At 35.3% G+C, this 22,349-nt stretch overlaps 1 protein-coding gene across 49 annotated transcripts in view; it reads left to right on the forward strand.

Annotated features, from left to right (window-relative positions):
- The window catches only part of LOC148954387 (myosin heavy chain, muscle-like), a 97,296-nt gene that overhangs the window by 70,062 nt on the left and 4,885 nt on the right, over positions 1–22,349 (forward strand). For 23 of the 49 annotated variants that reach the window (XM_089086418.1, XM_089086379.1, XM_089086399.1 and 20 more), the window contains exons 22-30: positions 1,895–2,386; positions 2,885–3,150; positions 6,144–6,222; positions 10,469–10,714; positions 12,446–12,642; positions 13,498–13,705; positions 14,672–14,849; positions 19,104–19,482; positions 20,323–20,602. In XM_089086418.1, coding sequence (XP_088942544.1) covers positions 1,895–2,386; positions 2,885–3,150; positions 6,144–6,222; positions 10,469–10,714; positions 12,446–12,642; positions 13,498–13,705; positions 14,672–14,849; positions 19,104–19,482; positions 20,323–20,602 — 2,325 coding nt within the window. Of the gene's footprint in view, positions 1–1,894; positions 2,387–2,884; positions 3,151–6,143; positions 6,223–6,301; positions 6,381–7,279; positions 7,359–10,468; positions 10,715–12,445; positions 12,643–13,497; positions 13,706–14,671; positions 14,850–19,103; positions 19,483–20,322; positions 20,603–22,349 lie in introns of all 49 variants that reach the window. The other 26 variants (XM_089086384.1, XM_089086376.1, XM_089086386.1 and 23 more) reach the window with 2 other exon arrangements.

Genomic DNA, 22,349 nt, shown 5'->3' on the forward strand with positions numbered 1-22,349 from the left:
ATTTTACAGTTGAATCAAGCATTCGGGTCTAATTTCTGTAAAGATTTTTTTTTTTAAATTAGTCTCCGAATTCAAACAGCTCTTTAGCGAATGTTTCGCCCAGTCAACTTTCCCGTGGTGCTGGAAACGCGCATTTGTGCGTGTTATACCGAAGACTAAAACACCCAAATGTTGCAACGAGTTACGACCGATATCAATCACATCTACCTTTGCAAAAGTCACCGAGTCATTCATTCTGCGTGAATTGCTCAAGCAAACGCGGGAAAACATAGACCGTTACCAGTATGGCGGCCTCAAAGGTTGCAATACCTCGATATACCTCGTGCGCCTAGTTGACATTATCTTTAAGTGGCTTGACAAGGGCAGTACCTTCATCGACCTAGCTCTCGCCGATTTCAGGAAGGCATTTGACCTGATTTGTCATCTTACGGCAGCAAAAAATATGCGAGCAATGGGCGCACAGAAGCGGTCTCTTGCATTAGTGATGAGCTTCCTTCAGGACAGAATGCAGTGTGTATTTCCATTGTTTGAAGGTGACTTGATCTCATACTGGTCTAAACTTACCTGTGGAGCCCCTCAGGGTACAAGACTTGCTGGTTTCATATTTATCTCCCTCATCAACTTCCTCCTTCAGAATTTCGAAGAGCGACTCAAATTCGTCGACGATTTATCATTTGTCCTCAAATACCTCGTCAGAGAAGGTGTAATCGAACGTCAGTTCAGCGAGACCCTTCTGGCATCCTTCTCTGAGGACTGTGAACGTTACAAGCTGACACTGAATGCAGATAAATCAATGATCCTCAGGTTTTGCCCCTTAAAACGTGAGTTGGAAATCCCGAAAGTCCCTTTTCCTGTTGTTCCATCTGCAAAAATCCTCGGTGGCACATTATCAACGGACTGCACATTCACTGAACACGTTGAGAACGTTATTATGGCTGGCAATGCATCACTTCAGACCCTAGTCCTGATGCGCAGGTTTGGCTGTGACACTCAAAGCCTAAAAAATGCCTATATTACGTATGTGAGACCTCTACTCGAATATGCCGTCGCTGTCCGGGGACCTTTTGTCCAGAGCACCCACTACCTTTGCGATGACCTTGAATCTTTGCAGAAACGAGCTGTTAACATAATCGTTGGTAACAGAAGTGACGACTACAACAAACTCTTGCAAGAACTGAACCTTGAATCTCTCAGCGACAGACGATTATCACTGATCATGTCCCTCGGCAAGTCACTGCTATCTTCGCCCCATCACAGACTGATCCTCCCACCTGATGCTCCTGTTAACCAAAGAACCAGATCCCAGTCGAAGCTACAACCCCCGGTCTGCAGGACCAAGCGCTACAAAATCACGTTTGTCCCCTTTTTCGTAGAAGCATACAACAAGACTTAGTGTTATTTGTATTCACGTGTTAGTGTTTTTATAGTGTTATTTGTATTTTTTTTTTTTTTTTTCATATTGTTGTAAATACGACATAAATTAGCCATGGCTACACTGTTCGATCTTAATAAACCTATGTCTATGTCTATGTCTATGTCTATGTCTATTTAGTAGAAATTTTTCAGGGATACCGTTTTTTTACTTCCTGTGGATATGTTTCAGTTTATCTGAGCATCTCGTACCTAGTGCATATATTATGCAGGATGGATGCACTTCACTTATAAGGTCCATACAATCTAAACATAGAATTAGGAATCATTTGTAGCATCTGGTTTTGTTTTTTTTAACTCGGAAGCTTGGTGCCCATACAAATAAGTCACAAACCCCATTAGTAGGGAGCAATTTTAGTATGAAGAATTTACTCAAATTACATGAGCTGCGTCCAATTAATTATAGTTTAATTAATGTATACCATAGGGCCATAAGCAGTTTGATAGCCTTAATTTATTTTAGGCTGAGCAAGATAAAGCTACCAAGGACCACCAGATACGCAATTTGAATGATGAGATTGCCCATCAAGATGAGCTCATTAATAAAATTAACAAGGAAAAGAAGCACATGCAAGAAGTGCAGCAAAAGACGGCTGAAGATCTTCAAGCCACTGAAGACAAGGTTAACCACCTGAACAAAGTCAAGGCTAAGCTTGAGCAAACGCTTGATGAACTTGAAGATAGTCTTGAACGCGAGAAGAAACTCCGTGCTGACATTGAAAAGACCAAGAGAAAGACCGAAGGTGATTTGAAGCTCACTCAAGAGGCGGTTGCCGACCTCGAACGCAACAAAAAGGAGCTTGAACAGACAATCCAACGCAAAGATAAGGAAATTGCATCCTTGGGAGCTAAGCTAGAAGATGAGCAGAGCCTTGTCTCCAAGCTTCAAAAGCAAATCAAGGAGCTCCAAAGCCGCATTGAAGAGCTTGAAGAAGAAGTTGAAGCTGAACGACAGGTAAGATTTTATTTCAATTCAACTTTCCTAAATTTGTTCTTTCTGTTTAGCATGATCTTTGATTACAGGCTCTTTTACTGTACATTTTCTTATACTTTTGCTTTCTCCGAATTTTTACTTTGCTATCACTTCATCTTTTCATTGCAGTTCAAGTAGTTTTTTTGTAGACTTTTGCATACATTTAAAAGAAATGTTCAACGAAATTCAATCCGTAGTTTCGGATTTAATATTGTCAAACATGTCTGATCCACACTAAATATAATTTTAAGCAAGGCATTAAAAATCAGAGTCATAGAAGGAAAATTCTTTTTCGAACAGGAAAGAATTACTAGAAGTTTGCCGAAAGAAAAAAAAATTATAACTGGGAGTGCTTATTTGAGACAAATCGCATTTTCAATCGCTCTCTACTGATAAATTTCACTCTTATAATCTCCTCCTTTCTCTCTGTCTTTGTATGGAAATGCTTTTCTAAGTTTATTCTTTCGTCCTAAAATCTAGGCTCGCGCCAAAGCTGAGAAACAGCGTGCCGACCTTTCTCGTGAGCTTGAGGAGCTCAGTGAGCGACTTGATGAGGCTGGTGGTGCAACTGCTGCCCAAATTGAACTGAACAAGAAGCGTGAATCTGAACTTGCTAAGCTACGTCGTGACCTAGAAGAATCCAACATTCAGCACGAGGCTGCACTTGCCAACCTTAGAAAGAAGCACAATGAGGCCGTTTCTGAGATGGGTGAGCAGATCGATCAGCTCAACAAACTCAAAGCCAAGTAAGCAGAGCTTATATATCCGTATTAATAGGCTATTACAAATAATGAAACTGACCATGGGCGCTACCAGGGGGTAATGGCCATTTAGGAAGAATGACCAGAAGGAGGAAAATGAGAAATACTCCCATTTAGTTCCTAGTAAAAACAATACCTCTGGTAGTATTCCCCCACCAGGAAAGTTTCCTGGTGGAAACTCCATTTGTTACCATACTAAATTTTTGTAATTCTACTCTGATAAAGTCAAATAAAGATATGAAAATTCAAAATAAAATGTTGCTAAAACATGTCTGTGACGTCATTAAATAATCTCAATTAAATATATATTTGAACTAAGGACGGTTGCTGAATTAATTCGAGACAAAGAACTGAAAAAAAAGATCCTCTTAACCTATTTTGTAAAAAGTGTATTACTTTGCTTAAGAATTTTAAACTTTGATCTTCAAAAATAAAGAAAGAAACGGCTAATATGGTAATAGATATCGCCACAATACCAAGACAAATAATATAATTATAATCATTTAATTAAGTTTTAATATCCTTGTTCTAGAATATATCTAGTTTAACAAATCCAAAATTTGTAAATAATCTATAATTGCATAAATAACCAAATAATATATATGGAAACCCCCAGCCAATCTGTTTTTCAATATTCAAAAATAATTCATTATTACAGTGTCTGAAGGGAATGTTTTGTCTTTTTTTTTCTCAACATGGCAAAAATATCCTTTCTTTTTTGTAGCTTTCTTGGAGGCTATACAGGCCGTAATTAGATTTCTATGAAATATCTAATCATTATCAAAATTTTAAGAAGACAAAGTGAGCAGAACTCAATATAACCAATTCCTAATATAGGTCAAATCAATGCAGTCTTCCTCCGTAAACGTCGACATTATTCCAGGTGGGAAACCCAAATTTAAAACATCGATATATTTACTTTTGACGGGGAACATCGCAGTAAACAAAATAATGGTTGAATTTCTACGGTTGATTAATGTTAATCCTTTTTCTATTAAGTAAATTTTGCAAAGAAAATTACACAGTAGGCATTCTTTGTTTTATGCAAATGTAGATGATACCCCAAACAAATTTTAAACATAGGCCTATAGCTATTTACTCATAAATGGTACAGTCGAAGTAGTATAATAAATTAGGTAAAAACATTTCATCTTCGAGGCTAGTTAGAGTAGTTCAAAAATAATTTAGCACAGAATAAAATGGTATAATCATAATTTGAAATGACAGAATAACATTATTACTGCTAACAATACATCTTAATGCAAAGTTGCGGGATCCGAACACAAATGCGCACGCTTCTCCTCCACCCCGCTTTATTCAAAGCATCAATGTTGGCTTCCATTAAATTCAAACTCTTCTTTCCCCTCTATTTGGAGCTTCAAAATTCTTCCTGAACTTTTGACTGCCGTAATTTAAAATGCAGTTACACTGAAGTGTGCTACTTAAATCTACAATTAAATATGCTATAAAAAATATATTCCCTAATTTACAATTGAACATGTTACATAAAATAGGAAACATAAAAATTATAATGATTTTTCTATTTTTATTGCCGAACAGCTAAGCGAACCCCCCTAACTAAGGTCTTAGCCAGGCCCCCCACCATATTTTCAAAGGAAATTTTATATGAGAACGTCAAAATTCTGACTATATCTCTATTTAAGAAAAGGGAATACTTCGCATTATGTAAAAATCACATATTTCTAAATATCTTGAGAATCAAACTAAATACGGGGAAATACATCAGACCAATCGATGGAGCACATTGTGCTTCCTAATAAAGGTTATAAATCTTAGTCCAGCAAAAAAAAGTCACTTATTTTCTTTTGAATCACCGTCAGTGGCGTCAATTGAGAAAAGAAAGGATATATCTGATCCCCTAGATTTTTTCTCTCCTTTTCCTGGATTATAAAAATGTTTTTTTTAGTGTATTTTCATTGAAAAAATGTCCTTTTTGGTATTTTCTTTTAAAGAATTGAAAAAAAAACAAGATGCCCCCCCCCTGATTAAAAAAATAGATTCTGTCCCACTAAATTTTCATGAATTTACGCCACTGATCTCCGTAGCTGCCTTTTGAGAACTTTTTTTCTTTTAGTAGGCCCCAGCTCGCTTGCCAGCTAGCTCTTTTGTAGCATACCAGGTTTTGTTGATCTTCATTTGGTAGTCTAGTATAGTCGATGGTGTGGTCTTTAGTTCTAATTTTTTTGCTTGCCAAATAAATTGGTCTATATCAATATATATATATATATATATATATATATATATATATATATATATATATATATATATATATATATATATATATATATATATATATATATATATATATTTATATATATATTAGTTTTTATTCAATAAACTAACTTTTCATCAGCTAATTATTTTGAAAATCAGTTTATTTTTGATTTTACTAGCTTGACTAATCTCAAATGGAACTTATTTTTCACCGACATTCAATATTTTAATTCCAAAATTATATTATAGTTAGTATTACATAATGAACCTACAGAATTATATTCCCATAATTTATGCGTATATCGTAAATTAGGTTTACCATTAATTAATCAATAATCTTATTAAAATTATAACATGGCATGTTAATCTTAGATTTTCTTTAAATTAAGATTTTAATAGAGCTCACAGAAAGTTGTTGAGCTATATTTTGGAAAACCATGGCAGCCAAGAGGGCCCTGGTGAGCAGCAATCTCTTTCATAATTATGAAATATACTAACCTCTTAATCTGAGCTCTGTAGTATGTTTTATATTTTTATAAAGATAATGGCACGAAAAAGTGCATTACCTTAGGATTTCCTATATTCTCTCCAAACATAAGATCCAGGCTAATGCGTTCCAAGGCAATTTTTGAAATAGAACAACGTTCTATCCAAGGCTAGTTGCTAAGTCTATCTTCCACTAAACCGTTAATTTACTAAGTTATCATATTTTATTTGTTACTAATTCATTAACAAATTAACAGGGCTGAGAAAGACTCACAAAACTATCGACATGATGCAAACGAAGCTCGAGCTTCAGTTGAACATGTGGCTCGAGAAAAGGTTAGCTCAAATCCCCCCCCCCCATTGCATGCATCCTTTAGAATAGTTGACCCTATTTGACTTTGTTTTTGACCCTTAGGGCTGAAAAAGATCGTGCACAGATTGGTAGCGAACTCAACGAATTAAGATACGCCATGGACCACCAAGCTAACGAAAAGGTGAACTTGCTTGACATGAACGAGCTGTATAATCCTCAGCTTTTTACTGCTCTTTGTAAAACCGAATTTCAAAGGCATACAAAAAGGCTTAGCATGTATTTATTTACTTGAACTAAATTTATAGTTGAACCTATTCTGGTATTCAATCCAACTTCGTGAGGTTTTTTAAAACTGAAATTCCTATAAAATAAATTTTTTTATTCTATTGCTGTAATGCGCGGGCCATATTATAGACACATTTCTAGATAAACTTAAATTTAAGCACAACAACTGAGATATTTACCTATTCCTATCGCAATTTGTCTAGCTAAACACTGTTTGATTTCCAAGCGTAAAATTTATGATTGACCAATTAGAGTGGATTGACCGATCAGTTCTGTAGTACAAATATAACGCTAAAATCAAGAAACACACACTTAACAAAATTTTTGGTTTTTCTATCCCCACTCCCCACATGTACAACTATGGCGTGGCTCGTGCATAAGGCTTGCAGTCAATATTTTCTTTTCTAAGCAGTTCCCTTACTAATTTAAATGGAAATTTATAATTGTTTTGAATAATAGATTAAATAATAAAATGAGGTTGCAAATAATTAAATAGTCTGTTCTTTCAAAATTGCTTAATGTAATTCATTTAGAATATAAACCATGAATTTTTTTCTCTGCGATATTTTTTAAAATCTAAACAAAATTAAAGTCGAAAAGTTGTTCGCCTGGTAGGCTTCAAAATATAAACAGGATTGTACAGATTAGAAAAAATTTTAACGATTGAAATAAATTAAGATTCAAAACATTCCAAGCTTTTCTGTTTTTTAAATTAGGGAAAATGCAAAGAGCAAGTTAATTTTTACTTATTTTCTTTCACTGATCTAACCCCCTGCTTTTAACCTTTCTTCCAAGGGCTGAGAAAGACCGTGCTTCTATGCGAAACGAAGTGGATGAAATGAAGCGAGCCACCGATTATATAATGGCTGATAAGGTATTAACACGCAGCTTTTGCTTACTTACTGATCTATTTCCATTTACTTACTCTCACCCTCTTTTTTATTTACTTTTTATTTTGCTGATAATTTTCGTAGAAATTAAAACTGTATCTAATTCCTTATTAAATTATTATTTTATCTTACTTATTTTAAATTATCGAGGGTTAAACATTACTGATATTTTGTTTTATTAGTAAATTCGATCGATCATTGGAGCTTATCATTCTTTTCTGAAACTAGAATTCAAGACTGGGTTTTTCAGTCTTACTAATACATTTTTTCCGGGTGCTTACTCTTAGCCTCTCTCTTATTTTTCTCGTTTTAATTTTTATGCTGATGACACTCTTAACAGATATTAGCTATAAAAGTAACTTGTAATTAAAAATTATCTATAACTTACTTTAATAATTCTATTTTTACAATAAATAGTTGTTTCTTTTAAGTTTTTTGTGCAAACACAAACAATAGGACTAGTTAAAACTTCCTTTACGAAATAAGAATTCTATCAAAGTGCTTTGTTTATTCTCTTTCTAATTTTCCTCGTGTTACTTTCAATTTTGCACATTCTGTATGTGCCTGTAATCCACAATTTTTGTTTGTTTACAGCTTGTTTTATTTATTATCAATTATTTATAAAAATGTATGTTTCAAGTGTTGTGAACAGCTTAAAACGGTAACACTGGTTCAACCTTCAATTAGCGAAATTGGAATAGCCAGAATTGTCAAATAATTGTCCAATATAGCTACATAGCAAGTGAAAAAACTCATTAAATATCCTAGCTATGATACACTACAATAGTAGTTCATTATTTCCTCAAAACCATCCTAAAAATTTGGTAAAATACCTCTAAAAAATTTGGTCAAGTACCTCCCCAATAATTCTGAAATATTTTCTGCTGGATAAAAATGTTATTTTTAATCGTATTAATAATATTTAGTTTAATGATAATAAGGGAAGTTCTACTTCGTATCAAGATTAAGAATATTCATCTTGGACTGAGTCTAAAAGGCTCAATGGAAGCATTTTTGTTCTTATCATATCAAGATGCATTTATATATATATATATATATATATCCCTTAAACTTTTGGGAAAGCAACAAATAACAAAGTTATTAAGCTTTTTAGTGAAATTCTATATCCACAGACAACAAAGGTATGTCAGTTGAGGGGGAGCAACAGCCCCCTCGTCCTAGACTTTCAAAACTCGTTTTTAGGTATTTTCGTTGAAAAATACCTTCTTTGGTATCAGCAGAATTACACAATGCCCCCCCCCCTCCGTAGATTTTGGAAATAAAATTGGCCTCCACCCCAAATTTGTGTGGATTGAAATCCCTGGGGCAGCATCATTTTAAATGAGGCCGTATTCACCAATAGAATATTATAATATCAAAGCAGCTAAGAAGCGTATGATTTCAGCCTGTAAACAGTTGCACATTACAAAATATGCTGATAATTCCGCCGTAATAATAGCAGTTTAACAGTACCATATGAATTGAAACTCATCTTCTATAGTATGAAGTAAGGTTAATAACTATTTTTCCGCATCATGCCTGCGATTTTCAAACTATTTTTACGCTTTTTTTTTGGGAAAATAAATGCGTACTTCGAGCTGCGTTTTTCCCCAAATCGCAGCATGTCAAAACTAAGAGCAACATTTTTTACGCTGTGCCATAGTGTCCATTAATCAGTCACTAGTGACCCCGCAGAAAATGTTCTAATGGGAATTTCAGAAACTTTAATTATGTGTCGGAAAACAGCTTTCACCAATAATAGTTTCCTAATATATGAAGTCCCAAACTGCTTTCTGTGAGCATTTAAGAATGTCAAATACCAATATTGCCATATTTAAATGGGCTGCTTTCCAATGTTTCAAGCCAAATTGTCGCCCAACATGGAAGTTCGTTCTAAGTGAGTTTGCATTAATTTCTTTCTTTGTGCCCTTCAAAAATTAATCTAAATTCATACTGAAACCAACATCAGTTAAGCTTGCCAGAGGAATATGATATACTGATATTATTGACTGTTACGTATAGAAGTATAATTAGAGACTGAATTTGTCAGATTCGCGTCGCCGTTAAATAAGGAGAAAATTTTCTAATGATAGGGTCAAGAACACAAAAATGTTGTTTTTTCATAAAAAAGCCCCAAACATCATGATTCTTGACATTTTAGCATAGTCTTCCTAGTAGACAGGGAAAATGGGCAACCCTTATGGAACCCTCAATTTTTCCCTGGGCACGTCTGTTTGAAATAAATATTTCCATAGCTTCATTAAATTTTTTTGCAATTCGGAATTTTGGAATTCTGAATTTTTGCAATATAATGTGATTATACTTTGAAATCAGAATTCTGTATCAAGAAAAATAAGCTTGAATCTGGAGGAATTTTTGTCTTCTTTTCATTTTTTGTACATTATTTTTAGCTTTTTTAAAAGTCTTGTTTTTTTTTATTCTTTGGGTAAAATAGCCTCGCTTTAGATGAGGTAAACCTCAAGTTTCCTCTCAAGTTATCAATTTCCTTACTTAATATAAAAGCACATTCAAGAAGCTCAAAACTCCTAGCCTACAATAGACTATTAAAATTTGGCCTCTTGAAGTAAAAAAAATACTGAGTATAGTCCTTTTATTCTAATTGAAGAGATATTTGTGTCAAATAAAAAAAAATTAAAAATAAGTAAAAAAAAAAAATAAATAAAAAATCTAATGCAACATTTACTGGGAAACCTTCTCCAAATATTATTTATTCAGCGTGCAACTCAGATTTTGTATATTCCTGTCTTAGTTGAAAAAGCTTCGAAGTTTTTGAGCTCTTGGCAATATAATTTGTATAATTTGACTTAATATAATTTATTTACTACTATTTACAGAATAAACAATATACACACACGGCCGCCCAAGGAAGACTAAAAAAGCCTGATGGCTGTAATCCCTTGATTCCCAACTTTTAACAAATTTTATATAAGAAAAAAAGGACAATAACGTTCTCGCAGTTTACCATTAATAGAAAAAAAATCACAATAAAGACTCCGCAACGTAAGGCTGTGTAATTAATAGATAATTACAAGACATACCACACAAAATAATTTAAATTTTATTCCCAACTTAGGCTGCGCTTGAGAAGATGAATAAACAACTCCAACAGCACAACAATGAGATCCAAGCCAAATACGACGAAGCCAACCGCACCCTTGGTGACTTCGACTCTGCCAAGAAGAAGCTCCAAATTGAGAACTCTGAGCTCCTCAGACAACTCGAAGATTCCGAGTCACAGACTTCACAGCTCGCTAAGCTCAAGATCTCCCTTACCACCCAACTTGAAGATACTAGGCGCATGGCTGATGAGGAAGCACGAGTGAGTACAAAGAATAATACTAAAATCAAGATACGTCATTTGCAAGGATGTGGGTTATACCCCCCCCCCCTTCAATGAGATCCAAAAATAAATCCGAAGAGACGGTTTACGATGAAAGGATAAATGCTATTGCTTTTTAGTTTGACTACCCCAAAAACAATCATAGGCTCTTGACCTCTCTATAGTCCAGTTCATAGGAAAGTTCAATTGCCAAAAAATACACATGATTTATGGATTAAGACTTCATATTCTCCCCAAGCGATAATTAACATTTGTTAAAGCAATCCTAATTACTAAATTCGTTATGTGTAGGATGATTCTATATTACTATTGATTATGTGTTTGTTAATTCATTCATACACAGTCAGGGGCGGATCCAGGATTATTTTTTTTTTGGGGGGGGGGGCGCAAAATAGGTTAATCCGATAAACTTGCGTTAGAAACTAGTGTAGGCCTATTTAACGCAAACTTGCGTTAATTAAGTAAATTTCACTACTTTAGACTACGTTAGGGGGGGCCCCCATCGCCCCCCCTCTGGATCCACCACTGTACACAGTACTACTAAAAACAACTCATGACACAAACAGCCACCTGAGGTAACAGAGGCAAAGATTTGTCAGTTTCTTGACTATATTTACCTCAAGGGTGTTTACCCATAAGCACATCTATTTATTCATGTGTTCATGGATTAGCGATTACCAATTACGAGTGTTATGGCTAGTATTGTCAAGTTCGCACATTCAGTCTTCCAAAATTGCGATATTGATCAATATCATCTAGAAACAAAATCAGTGAATACCGACTGGAATTATTGATTAAAATAAAATTCTCTGAAGTGTTCCTCCAGCTTTTTTTGAAGGGAAAAACATTTTTGAATGCTTATCTTATAAAGAATGTTGATACTACATTTTCACGAATTCTAAGAGGGATGTATTTATTTATTTTAAACTAAATTCGGCCGGCCGGAGAAAACAATTTTCCGACTCTTATCCTAAACAGAAGCGAACCGAATATCGGGCCGTACAAAAACTTTTTCATCCGGTAGAGTGAAATTCGACTGCCAAAGCGAGATTTGACTCCTCTCAGGACTTAACGTCATTATATTTATTATTAAAATTTTTGTTGGGTATATTTCCCCCTTGTACGGGAAATATTTCCTCTACAAATAGATATATCTCCCCTTGCATTTCCCCCTACAAGCCAAACCGTAGAACGGATGTCCAAAGAAGTATAAAATAGAAAGCTAAGAATAGCACATCAAGGACTTTAATTCGTGCTTGTTCTATAGGACGTTGAGTTGGGGTTATTGACCTTCAACAGCTTCGAGGCGTATGCACATTATATTCTTGTTAATCATTTAGAATGGGAATTTTTTTTTCTTTAGGTTGTAATTTATATTTGAGACGAAGAATATCTATGCTTTGTCACTAGAATGTTCTTACTCTGACGGCTCTTGAATTTTTTATCTGCATATCCCTCTTCTTCTTCTTGAAACTAGACATATACGTAGGAGAGGAGGGCCTTAGGACTTGCCCCTCTCCCTAAATATTGAACACTTGATGGATTTTTTTTTTCGAACGATTAGCCAATTTCTTTTGGTTTTGGAAGTTGTCCCCATCCAAAAAATTTTGTAGTTTGGCTAGTACAGGATTTTGGGATAGGAGTTTATTTAAATGTGCCTTGTTCCAATCCCATATTTCTTACGGTTGGCTCATGTTGTTATGTTTATAGGAACGAGCGACCTTGTTGGGCAAATTCCGTAACCTTGAACATGATCTTGATGGTCTTCGTGAAGCTCAAGAAGAAGAAGCGGAAGCCAAGATTGACCTGCAACGCCAACTCAGCAAGACCAACGCTGAGCTCCAAATGTGGCGCAGCAAATACGAGTCAGAGGGTGTTGCCCGTGCCGAAGAGCTTGAAGACGCTAAGTAAGTAGATGGTCGGTCACTTATTATAGGCCTATAAGAAGTTGCTTCATTTTAGAACTTTTGCAACTCTGCAGAAATCCCGTTGCTGTGACTTCCTAAATTCATCATCTGAAAAGCTACTGCCAGTTTGCGGAAATTGCTATTGATTAAAAGGATTATTGATTATTTTCATAATGTTAGAAATTTGAATATAAAATGTCCGAGAACTATGCATAGAATAATATGCGAAAAAAAAAATTTGAATGTGTATTTCAGTAAAATATTTGAAAATTTTCTGAGTAAAAAGAGAAAATAATAATAAAAAAAAACCTTGGAACCGACTGCGTTTCTCTCATAGATGATATTTCATTTTCTAATTAATCTCCAAATTTGATTTATAACAGTAAATAAGACTATAGGACTAAACCAAACCGTGAAGCTTTTTTAGATCAAAATATAAGTAGAACAAGAAATGAGACTGGGTCTTGAGAAAATAATTTAAAAACGGCAATCAGATTTTCAAAAGCATTCACAGTCATAACGGTGACATACATATGAAGAGTTTTATTTCATTCTACCTGCTCAAATTACGTCATTATCCTGAAAATAAGATATTTTTATACCAATACCTCTACCCCCATCTATAAAACGATAAACGACATTTGTTCACATTAAAGCTAGACTCAGAGAAATGATATCTTGAGTTATTTCAGCCCCCTCCGCTGTCCTGAAAAATTATTGTTACTTTCAAGCTTAGATTTGCGCAAAAATTAAATGCTGAGATACCTGAAGGGATCTGATGTCTCATTTATTTTCCTAATTCTACTGATAGTTTCATAAGACAGCTTCCTACAAGAATGCGCTTTCTTTTCGCAGACGCAAACTACAAGCTCGTCTTGGTGAAGCTGAGGAGACAGTCGAGAGCCTCAACCAGAAAGTCGTCGCTCTCGAGAAAGTCAAGCAACGTCTTAGCGGAGAACTTGAGGACATGCATGTTGAAGTTGACCGTGCCAACGCTCTTGCCTCCCAGATGGAGAAACGTGGCAAGAACTTTGATAAGGTTGTTGCAGAATGGAAACTTAAGGTGATTTTTCAATGATTTTTTTATCCTCAATCAAAGTAGTACCGAAGATGTTATAAGACATAGAAATAAAAAAATATAAAAATCGCATGCTGGCCAATGGTTTGCTTAGTGCAAGTACTGATCTCCTAATTCAATGCCTTAGGCTGGGAGTCCAATGCGTGGTTGGGGGGCAAATCATCCAATACTTCCTACGTTTTCCTCTAGATTTCTGCATGTACCCATTTACAGCTGGGTCGACTCCGGCTGGGCTTACAGAGTCATGCCATTGACCTCCGTTCCAAACCAAATAACCAGCGAAATAAATAAAACAATAAGACTACAGAAGGGCCGATCAGCTTAATCAGACCATGTTTATTTATTTAGCCAACAAGTTTTACACCAATAGCTTACCCCATTCGTAAAATCTACAGTATGTTTAAAACCAATGAATAATGGTGATAAGAAGTTAAGATTTGTTTCATCGGAAGAATAAACTTATTTTGATTTTGAAAATAAGAAAGTCGATTAGATGCTTTCTGCATACTAGAAGGCAATACCCTTACTTCGTCATTAAAATTTCAGATTCTTGCTTTTGGGAAAATTTCATTATCTCCTAGAGCTTCAACTCAAATTAATAATAATAATAATAACAATTTTCTTGGTGATTCGTTCTATTAAATGTCCTATTCGTCCGATTCAGCCAATTTTGGGTGATTTGACGATCAGCCAATTCAGCCAATTGAGACACGTGATTCACCCGTCCGATTTGAGGCGGGTGTAAGTCCGTCTCAAATCGAATAATATATTAAATTATCTGCAATATGTGACACTTTTTTATAAGACATTTTAGCCTAAAGCTGGAATGAAGATTTGAGACTATGCTGAAATTTATAAATTCGTTCTGAATTTGTATCTTGAAATGAGGTATGATATAAATATATTGCTTGCTATAATGAATGAAGTTTAAAACTATTTTTGCTTTTACAGGTTGACGACCTTTCTGCTGAACTCGACGCCAGCCAAAAAGAATGCCGAAACTTCTCTACAGAACTGTTCCGACTCAAAGGGGCTTACGACGAGAGTGTTGAACAGCTTGATGCTCTCCGTAGAGAGAACAAGAATCTCGCCGATGAAATCAAAGACTTAATGGACCAGATTGGAGAAGGTATGTCCACCAATCTGTTTTAGAGCTAAGTTCAAAACTCCATTTCCATGTTTTTTTATATGATTAAAATATAAAACAGAAGGCTTAGGATGCCATTAAAGATGACTTGTGCTTAGACTTTTAAATGGAATGAAGTGGTACTCACCAATCTGTTACTCTCATCTAGTTGTGATCAGATTAATACTGTGAAATGGTTGTGATACTAAATTCGTAGTTCACTAGAATTTGATAAAATAAGTATAAATAAGAAATTTGTTTTTCAAAGGTTTATACCAGAGGGTAGACCATGGTGCAGCGCTGATAAGGGAAGACTGGTGGCGGCGGGGGCTAAAATAGTAGCAGTGGCGCGCCGTCGGTGCGCCACCGATGAGATGTCGGCGGCGCGCCACCAGCGCGATCAATGTTGACCACAAACATTAATGTTTAAATCAGTCTTTCTCAAATCCCAGCAAAAATTTACAAAAGATTCGGGCCTATTCATGAGTTAAAAACTTTGCAAGTCACTGGCTGAACTTCGATCTTCTTTGTTATTCCTCAAGAGAAGCAGGAATTTCGAAGAAACAAAATGCTTGTGGCGTTTCGGAACCCTTGCATAATAGTTGAAATAATAGATAATAGATTTGCCGTGGCATTTAATAAGATTCAAGGAGTCTAATTAAATGGGAGCAAACACAAAAGCCAAATTAGGCCAGTAGCCTATGAAAAATCCAAAAATAACCAAGACATTGAACAATCCCAATGGGGGGCCCTGGGTATGTCAAAATATTTCTATGGTTTCCCAGGGACTTTGATACCATTTCTTCTGTCTCTGCTTTAAATAAGAAAATAATTAGCTTTTGGCATTTCAATAAAAACAAATTGAGGTATTATCATTTAAAAATGATAGTCCCCTATCCCCCCATATAGGCAATTGCATACAATTTTTTCTATAAATCCTATTTTTGGGGTCACTTCCGTTTCTACCTTCAATTCCCCAACCTTGTACATAGTTTATAGCTAAATTTTGTCTCAATTGATGGGTGTTTTTTTTTTTTTTTTTTGGGGTGGGGGGGGGGGTTAAAAATATTTCAGAAAGAATATTTTATTTTCTTTAATGTATCAGGTGTTCAAAAATTGTGCATTAAACATTAAAGAAAATGTATCTAAAAATGGCAACAAAAAATTCTACGAACTTACGATTCAGCTGTCGCAATAATCTGTTGGCTATCAATTTCAAAATCCAAATGAACCTATATAGTGTATGAGTTCCGTTCAACTAAAAAATAAAATTTTTGACTATGTATGATATAAGAATCTTATAGCAGTTAGAAAACTGCATTCGAAATGGTTTAATCTTATCAAACAGTTCGTGGTAACGAACTGTAAGTAAGGAGCGACTTGGTTCAATAGTAACCGAAACTCTAAAAAACGGATACCAATTTTGATACCAGTCGATACATCAAAAGAATCGGATTGTTATGCTGATTTCAAATATATGAATTTCATCAAGTTTAGTGTTACCCATCAGAAGTTACAAGCCTGAGAATATTTGCCTTATTTTTGAAAATGGGGGAAAACACCCCTAAAAGTCATAGAATTTTAATGAAAATCACACCATCAGATTCGGCGTATCAGATAACCCTTTTGTAGAGATTTAAAGCTCCTATTTGCAAAAATGTGGAATTTGTATTTTTTTTTCTGCCATAAGAAAGATCACAGATGCGTGTTTATTTGTTGTTTTTTTTTTTCCAGGGGTGATCATATCGACCCATTGGTCCTAAAATATCGCGAAAGGGCTCATTCGAACGGAAATGAAGAGATCTAGTGCCCTTTTTAAGTGACCAAAAAAATTGAAGGGCAACTAGGCACCCTCCCACTCTCATTTTTTCCCAAAGTCACCCGATCAAAATTTTGATATAACCATTTTGTTCAGCATTGTCAATAAATCTAGTGGCTATGTCTTTAGGTTAACATGACCCTCCATAGTCCCCAGGGGAAGGACTGCAACTTATCAACTTTGGCCATTGTTTACACATAGTATTTGTTATTGGGAAGTATACAGCCTTTTTTTGTGGGGGAGGTGGGATGTTGTGCTTTGGGTGTATTTCTAAGGGGAGAATTTTCCTTTGGGAGGGAAATTTCTGATGAGTGAATATTCTAGGGGAAATGTTACTCTGGGGGGTTTTGACAGAACTACTATGTGAAATTCTTTTTGATTGTCTTACATTCTCTTTGCCAAATTTTTTATATGGAGATGTTCCGGGGGAATTATCTGGGGGCTTTTTTCCGCGCGTTTTGTTTTCTGGGAAATAATCTCCACAGAAGGGGACATTTCTGGAGTGATCGAGTTACCGAATAGCGATTAAAGTCTTATTCCAATGAAAAAATGCTAAGGAGAATTTTTCAGGAGGAATCGTCCACAAGCAATTTTACAGAGAAGGGGGGATGCTTAGCGAGGAAGGAACTGTCTGGAGGAAATTTGACGGGGGAGGGGGTGCACTTTACGTTGGATGAAATTTCCACGGAGGAGTTTTTCTCGAGGGGGAGGGGTATATTTCATAGAGGGTGAGCCAGATTTACCGGCATAATTTGAAAAACGAACAGAAATTATGCCATTTATGAAGGGTTGCCCCCTCCTCAATAACTCATTCTTTACGCTAAAGTTTGACTGTTTACTAAAATTAAAACACAGGGGTTGTTTAATTAGAACGGGAAGCTTTTTAAAAAGTGCTAACAGCTTTAGCGTAAAGAGCAAGGTATTGAGGACGGGGGGATCCTTCATATCCGGAATAAATCAGCCCAAATTAATTTATAAATTATGTTTTAACTTTTCATATAAGGTGAGCCAAAATTAAGCCTGCATTGGCTGAAAAACGTTCAGAAACTAAATAAAAAACAAGATATTTTTACTGAAAGTAAGGAGCAACATTAAAACTTAAAACGAACAGCAATTATTCCATATATGAAAGGGGCTGTCCCCTCCTCAACGCCTCGCTCTTTACGCTTTTTGACTTTTTTTTTACTCTTTTTCACCAATCAACTTTTTAAAACGATAAAAAACTTCAGCGTAAAGAGCGAGGTGTTGAGGAGGGGACAGCCCCTTTCATATACGGAATAATTGCTGCCCGTTTCAAGTTTTAATGTCGCTCCTTATTTTCAGTTAAAAAAACTTGTTTTTTTTATTTAGTTTCATAAAAACGATACATTTGTCAACACAAGAAGAACCGTGTATATTACAATTGTATCTGTCTGGTTTATATGCAAAGTAACACAATAGACGAAAATTTACGAACAAGAGAATAGTGAAGAATTATGGTATGCAAAGTAATATTTGGCAGGGATAGTCACTAGTGATAAATTGCTAGTTGTGGCACCATGATTGGGTGATTTTCGGGGAAATCCCCGAAAATTCAGGGATAGTGCAAGCCCTGCTTGATTTCTAATCAGGAAAATCAAAATACCTAAACACACGAGAAAAGAAAAGCTCTGACTTTGCGGTTGACGCAATAAAGAATTGCTGCAATATTAATTCAAAATCAGCCGAACGCCACCGCCTCTGCTGGCGGTGGTGCGCGTACGGTGCACCAGCGGCGTTGCGACACTTCAGCGGCGGTCAGCCGGGCCTCCCGTTGGCGGCGTTCGGTCAATGCGCCGGTATGGCGCCGGGGTCTACCAGAGGGATATGTGGTTTGACTTGGTTGGTTGTAAGTCAAGTCATTTGAATTGGCAAATGGGCTAAGCAGTTAAAGGTCTAGGCTATTGGTCTGGACTAAATCCCACCATTTAAAAATTATCAAAACAAATTGGCTATCGATTTCATTAGCTACAGTGTTAATTCTGGACAATAAGGAGACTCTGGGAGCCAAATTACACATAGATAGTACAAACTAGAATAATGATTAAAAAAATATCATGGTTACTAAAAAATATCATAGGTATGAAATGGTTCTAAGAAGTGAATAAAAAATCGGGAGGAAGAAATAGAGAGATTAAGAAAGCTGGGCTTGAGCATTTAGAAAATTAAAAATTAAGCTACTATTTCAAGTGGACTCACTTTAATAGCATTTATCAAAACAGGCCATAATTAGAAATGTTTTTTTTTTAATTAATATTCTTTTCTTCTTAGTAATTTTCTTCTCTTGGATTATTTCGCTTCAAATCTAAAACAGTAGAGGGTGAGCTCAATATTTCGAAACGGTACTCTGCTCTATCTCTTTTTAGTTATTTGACATTTTCCAAATAACTAGAAATCATTTTTTAATCTATTTTCTAAAGGTGGCCGCAACGTTCACGAGATTGAAAAACAGCGCAAACGTCTCGAAGTTGAGAAGGAAGAACTCCAAGCTGCTCTTGAGGAAGCTGAAGCTGCTCTTGAACAAGAAGAAAATAAAGTTCTCCGTGCTCAACTTGAGCTTAGCCAAGTTCGGCAAGAGATCGACCGGCGTATTCAAGAGAAAGAAGAAGAATTTGAAAATACCCGTAAGAACCACCAACGTGCTCTCGACTCCATGCAAGCATCTCTCGAAGCTGAAGCCAAGGGTAAGGCCGAGGCACTTAGGATGAAGAAAAAGCTTGAGTCTGATATCAATGAGCTAGAGATTGCCCTTGACCATGCCAACAAGGCAAATGCCGAAGCTCAGAAAAATATCAAGAGGTAATTCTCATTACGACCCTTAAAGCTCAAAGTTGTAAGCTATTGGTTGCAGTAGTCACAGAGACAACCCTTCTCAACAAAATACTGTGATATCCATGCATTATACCTCAATTTAGATAAAAATAAAACTGTCGAAACAACTTATGTATCAAAACTTACAATATAATTCGAACATGAGATTAACTATATTCCAAGAAATGCTTAAATAAATAGCATTTACTGTAAATAAATAAAATTCCCTACAAACAGTATTTGCACTTTTTTTGCTTTAAAATATTCCCATTACGCCTTTACTATTACGAATATTCCTTCATTAGAAAATTTACAAATATCTTTAATTAGAAACTTTTTCTGACCAAATATAGTCGCTGGGTAGTTAATTAATGACCATAACATAGAACTCAGAGTTTGAGTGGCTTATTCTAATGGTTTTGTTTTCTTAGTGCATCTAAATTAAATTGTGTCCAAAGGAGCTCCAAAATTAGTTAAGGGAGCATTAAGAATACTAAAATAAAATGCTCCAATTGGCTGAAAAATGATAAATATGTAAAGTGGGTTTAGGAGCATTATAAACGATTTATAAAAGAGCATTATAAATTGGGAGCAGCATTAACAATTGTTGTAGATTCATCCCTGTGGGAATAGCGTATCGACAAAACATTTTGGAATAGTTGTACTTTTTGTTTGTTTATTTATTTATTCTTTTGTGTGTGTACATTCTATTTTATTGTTCTTGAGTTGCTTACCATGGCCTGGCTGTTTTTCTTAGCAAATAACAATCATATATAAATATCATACATACAATGAGATTACATCTATTTATAAATAATTTTTTCCCAGATATCAACAAACTATCAAGGAGACCCAACAAGCTCTCGAAGAAGAACAAAGACAGCGCGATGAATATCGTGAGCAAATGGGTATTGCGGAACGTCGTGCCCATGCCCTTCAAGGAGAGCTGGAAGAATCCCGGGCCCTACTCGAGCAATCCGACCGCGCTCGCCGTCAAGCAGAGACAGAGCTTGGTGATGTTCATGAGCACTTGAACGAGCTCAATGCTCAATACCAATCTGCAGCAGGAGCTAAGCGCAAGCTTGAATCTGAACTTCAAGCTCTTCATGTGAGTAATATAAACAATGATTATTACTGTGATTGAGACAGGAAATAAATATAAAAAAGAACGTTGCTCTGGTAGTCCAGCTAACGGTAAACTTCATATTTCCGTAAAGTATATCCAAAAATGCAGCAAAATTACTCAGCTGCTCAAAGTAATTCTCATACAGATTTTGTTTATACTAAATCATGAAAAAAGATGCCTTATGATCTGCAGATTAAATCTACATTATTCACAAGCGTAACGTAATCCTTATTTTTTTTTCTCGATACTTAATAATATAAAAAAAAGCTTGTCTTCAAGCCTGGCTTAAAAGCCTTCAAATCTAGTCAAAACCTTATTTCGGTGTTCAACACTCGTATGTGTACATACGACTAGCTATGGGGACTTAGGTGGGGTGTGGGTGCAAGGGCTTTCACGTTTAACAATTGTGCAGTACAAGAATGCATTATAATGGTAAAAGAAATGCAAAGATAAAATAAAGTCAAAAATAAAGCCCAAAGTATATGTTTTAGCTAATTTTTTTTTAATTTAATTTAAATTTAATTTATTTCATTGATTTTCGTTTAATTTAATTTACAATAATTGACTAAATTTATTTAAATGATTCTTGCTGGTCTAACACTAAATATTTAAAAGATAAACCAAATTTATTTTTCTAAATATAGGCAGTTGGACAAATTTTTCTTTTTTTTTCCAGTTTTTTTTTTCAATGAAAATACAAATAAAGGCTTTTTTTTAATAAAAGTACCCTCTCCCCCCCTCAAATCAGGTATTTACCAAATCAAGTAGGTGGGGCCAAAAATCTAGGAGACACCAGGGGCTTAATTTTTTATAGGGCAGGGGAGGGAAACTGCCCTCCTCCCGGACCCTAGTTTGCCCCCCGCCCTCCAGCTGAAGTTTAGCATCTTCGAAAATCTTCTCAAAACTAAGGTCTACATAATTCAAGTATTCACGGAAATAGATGAGTTTTGTTTAGTACACCTTTGCTTTTATGGTGCTATATGGCCCATTTTTCATTGTTATTTTCACTTAACTTGGGAAAAAAGGCTCTAGATTTACCCCCCCCCCCAGGATTTTGACGAAATTTTGATACTGGGGGACACATGTCTCCCTGTTCCTGTTCATTTCATGAAAATCATTAATGTAAAAAATGGAGAAAACTGTGAAATCCATAGATTGCTTTAAAGCCACGAGGGTAATAATTTGAATTTGGTACTAAATCACATTCCAAATCTAGCTAGTCCTCGCTAGCTCGTGAAGATCAGTCTGTCAGTTTTCTGCTAGTCGTGAATATCTATGAACAGCAAAGCTGGCTTAACTAGCAAACTCGCAAACATTGCACTTAGACTCGCAAATTCATACAGTATACAGTAATATTATTTAAAAAAAAATGAAAAAAAAAACATTTATTTGGACGTCATTTCTGAGAAGGGAAAGCAGTCCAAGTTTACTAGGTCAACTAGAACTCAGGCACTAGTGTAAAAATTGAGTTATATAGCCTATGTCTTCTCAGTATTTTTCTTTGATTGATATGTTAATTCGAGTCACACAATTTTCATTAAGTTGTATTATTTATCCTTGTAAATCAGGCAAACAAATCGGATTTTAAAGAGTGAATGAAGTATATCAAATGAGCATATGAGCATATTATTTGCATTGCAAGGAAACGAAGATAAAGAAGTTTAAATTTATTCATGTAAGCCCTTTACAAATTAAAGGACCGGTGTTTTATCTAATTCAAGCATCATTT

This window comes from Artemia sp. Qi Xiang Cuo, chromosome 3 (assembly GCF_049724085.1).
Source record: "Artemia sp. Qi Xiang Cuo chromosome 3, ASM4972408v1, whole genome shotgun sequence".
NCBI classification, from domain to species: Eukaryota; Metazoa; Arthropoda; class Branchiopoda; order Anostraca; family Artemiidae; genus Artemia; species Artemia sp. Qi Xiang Cuo.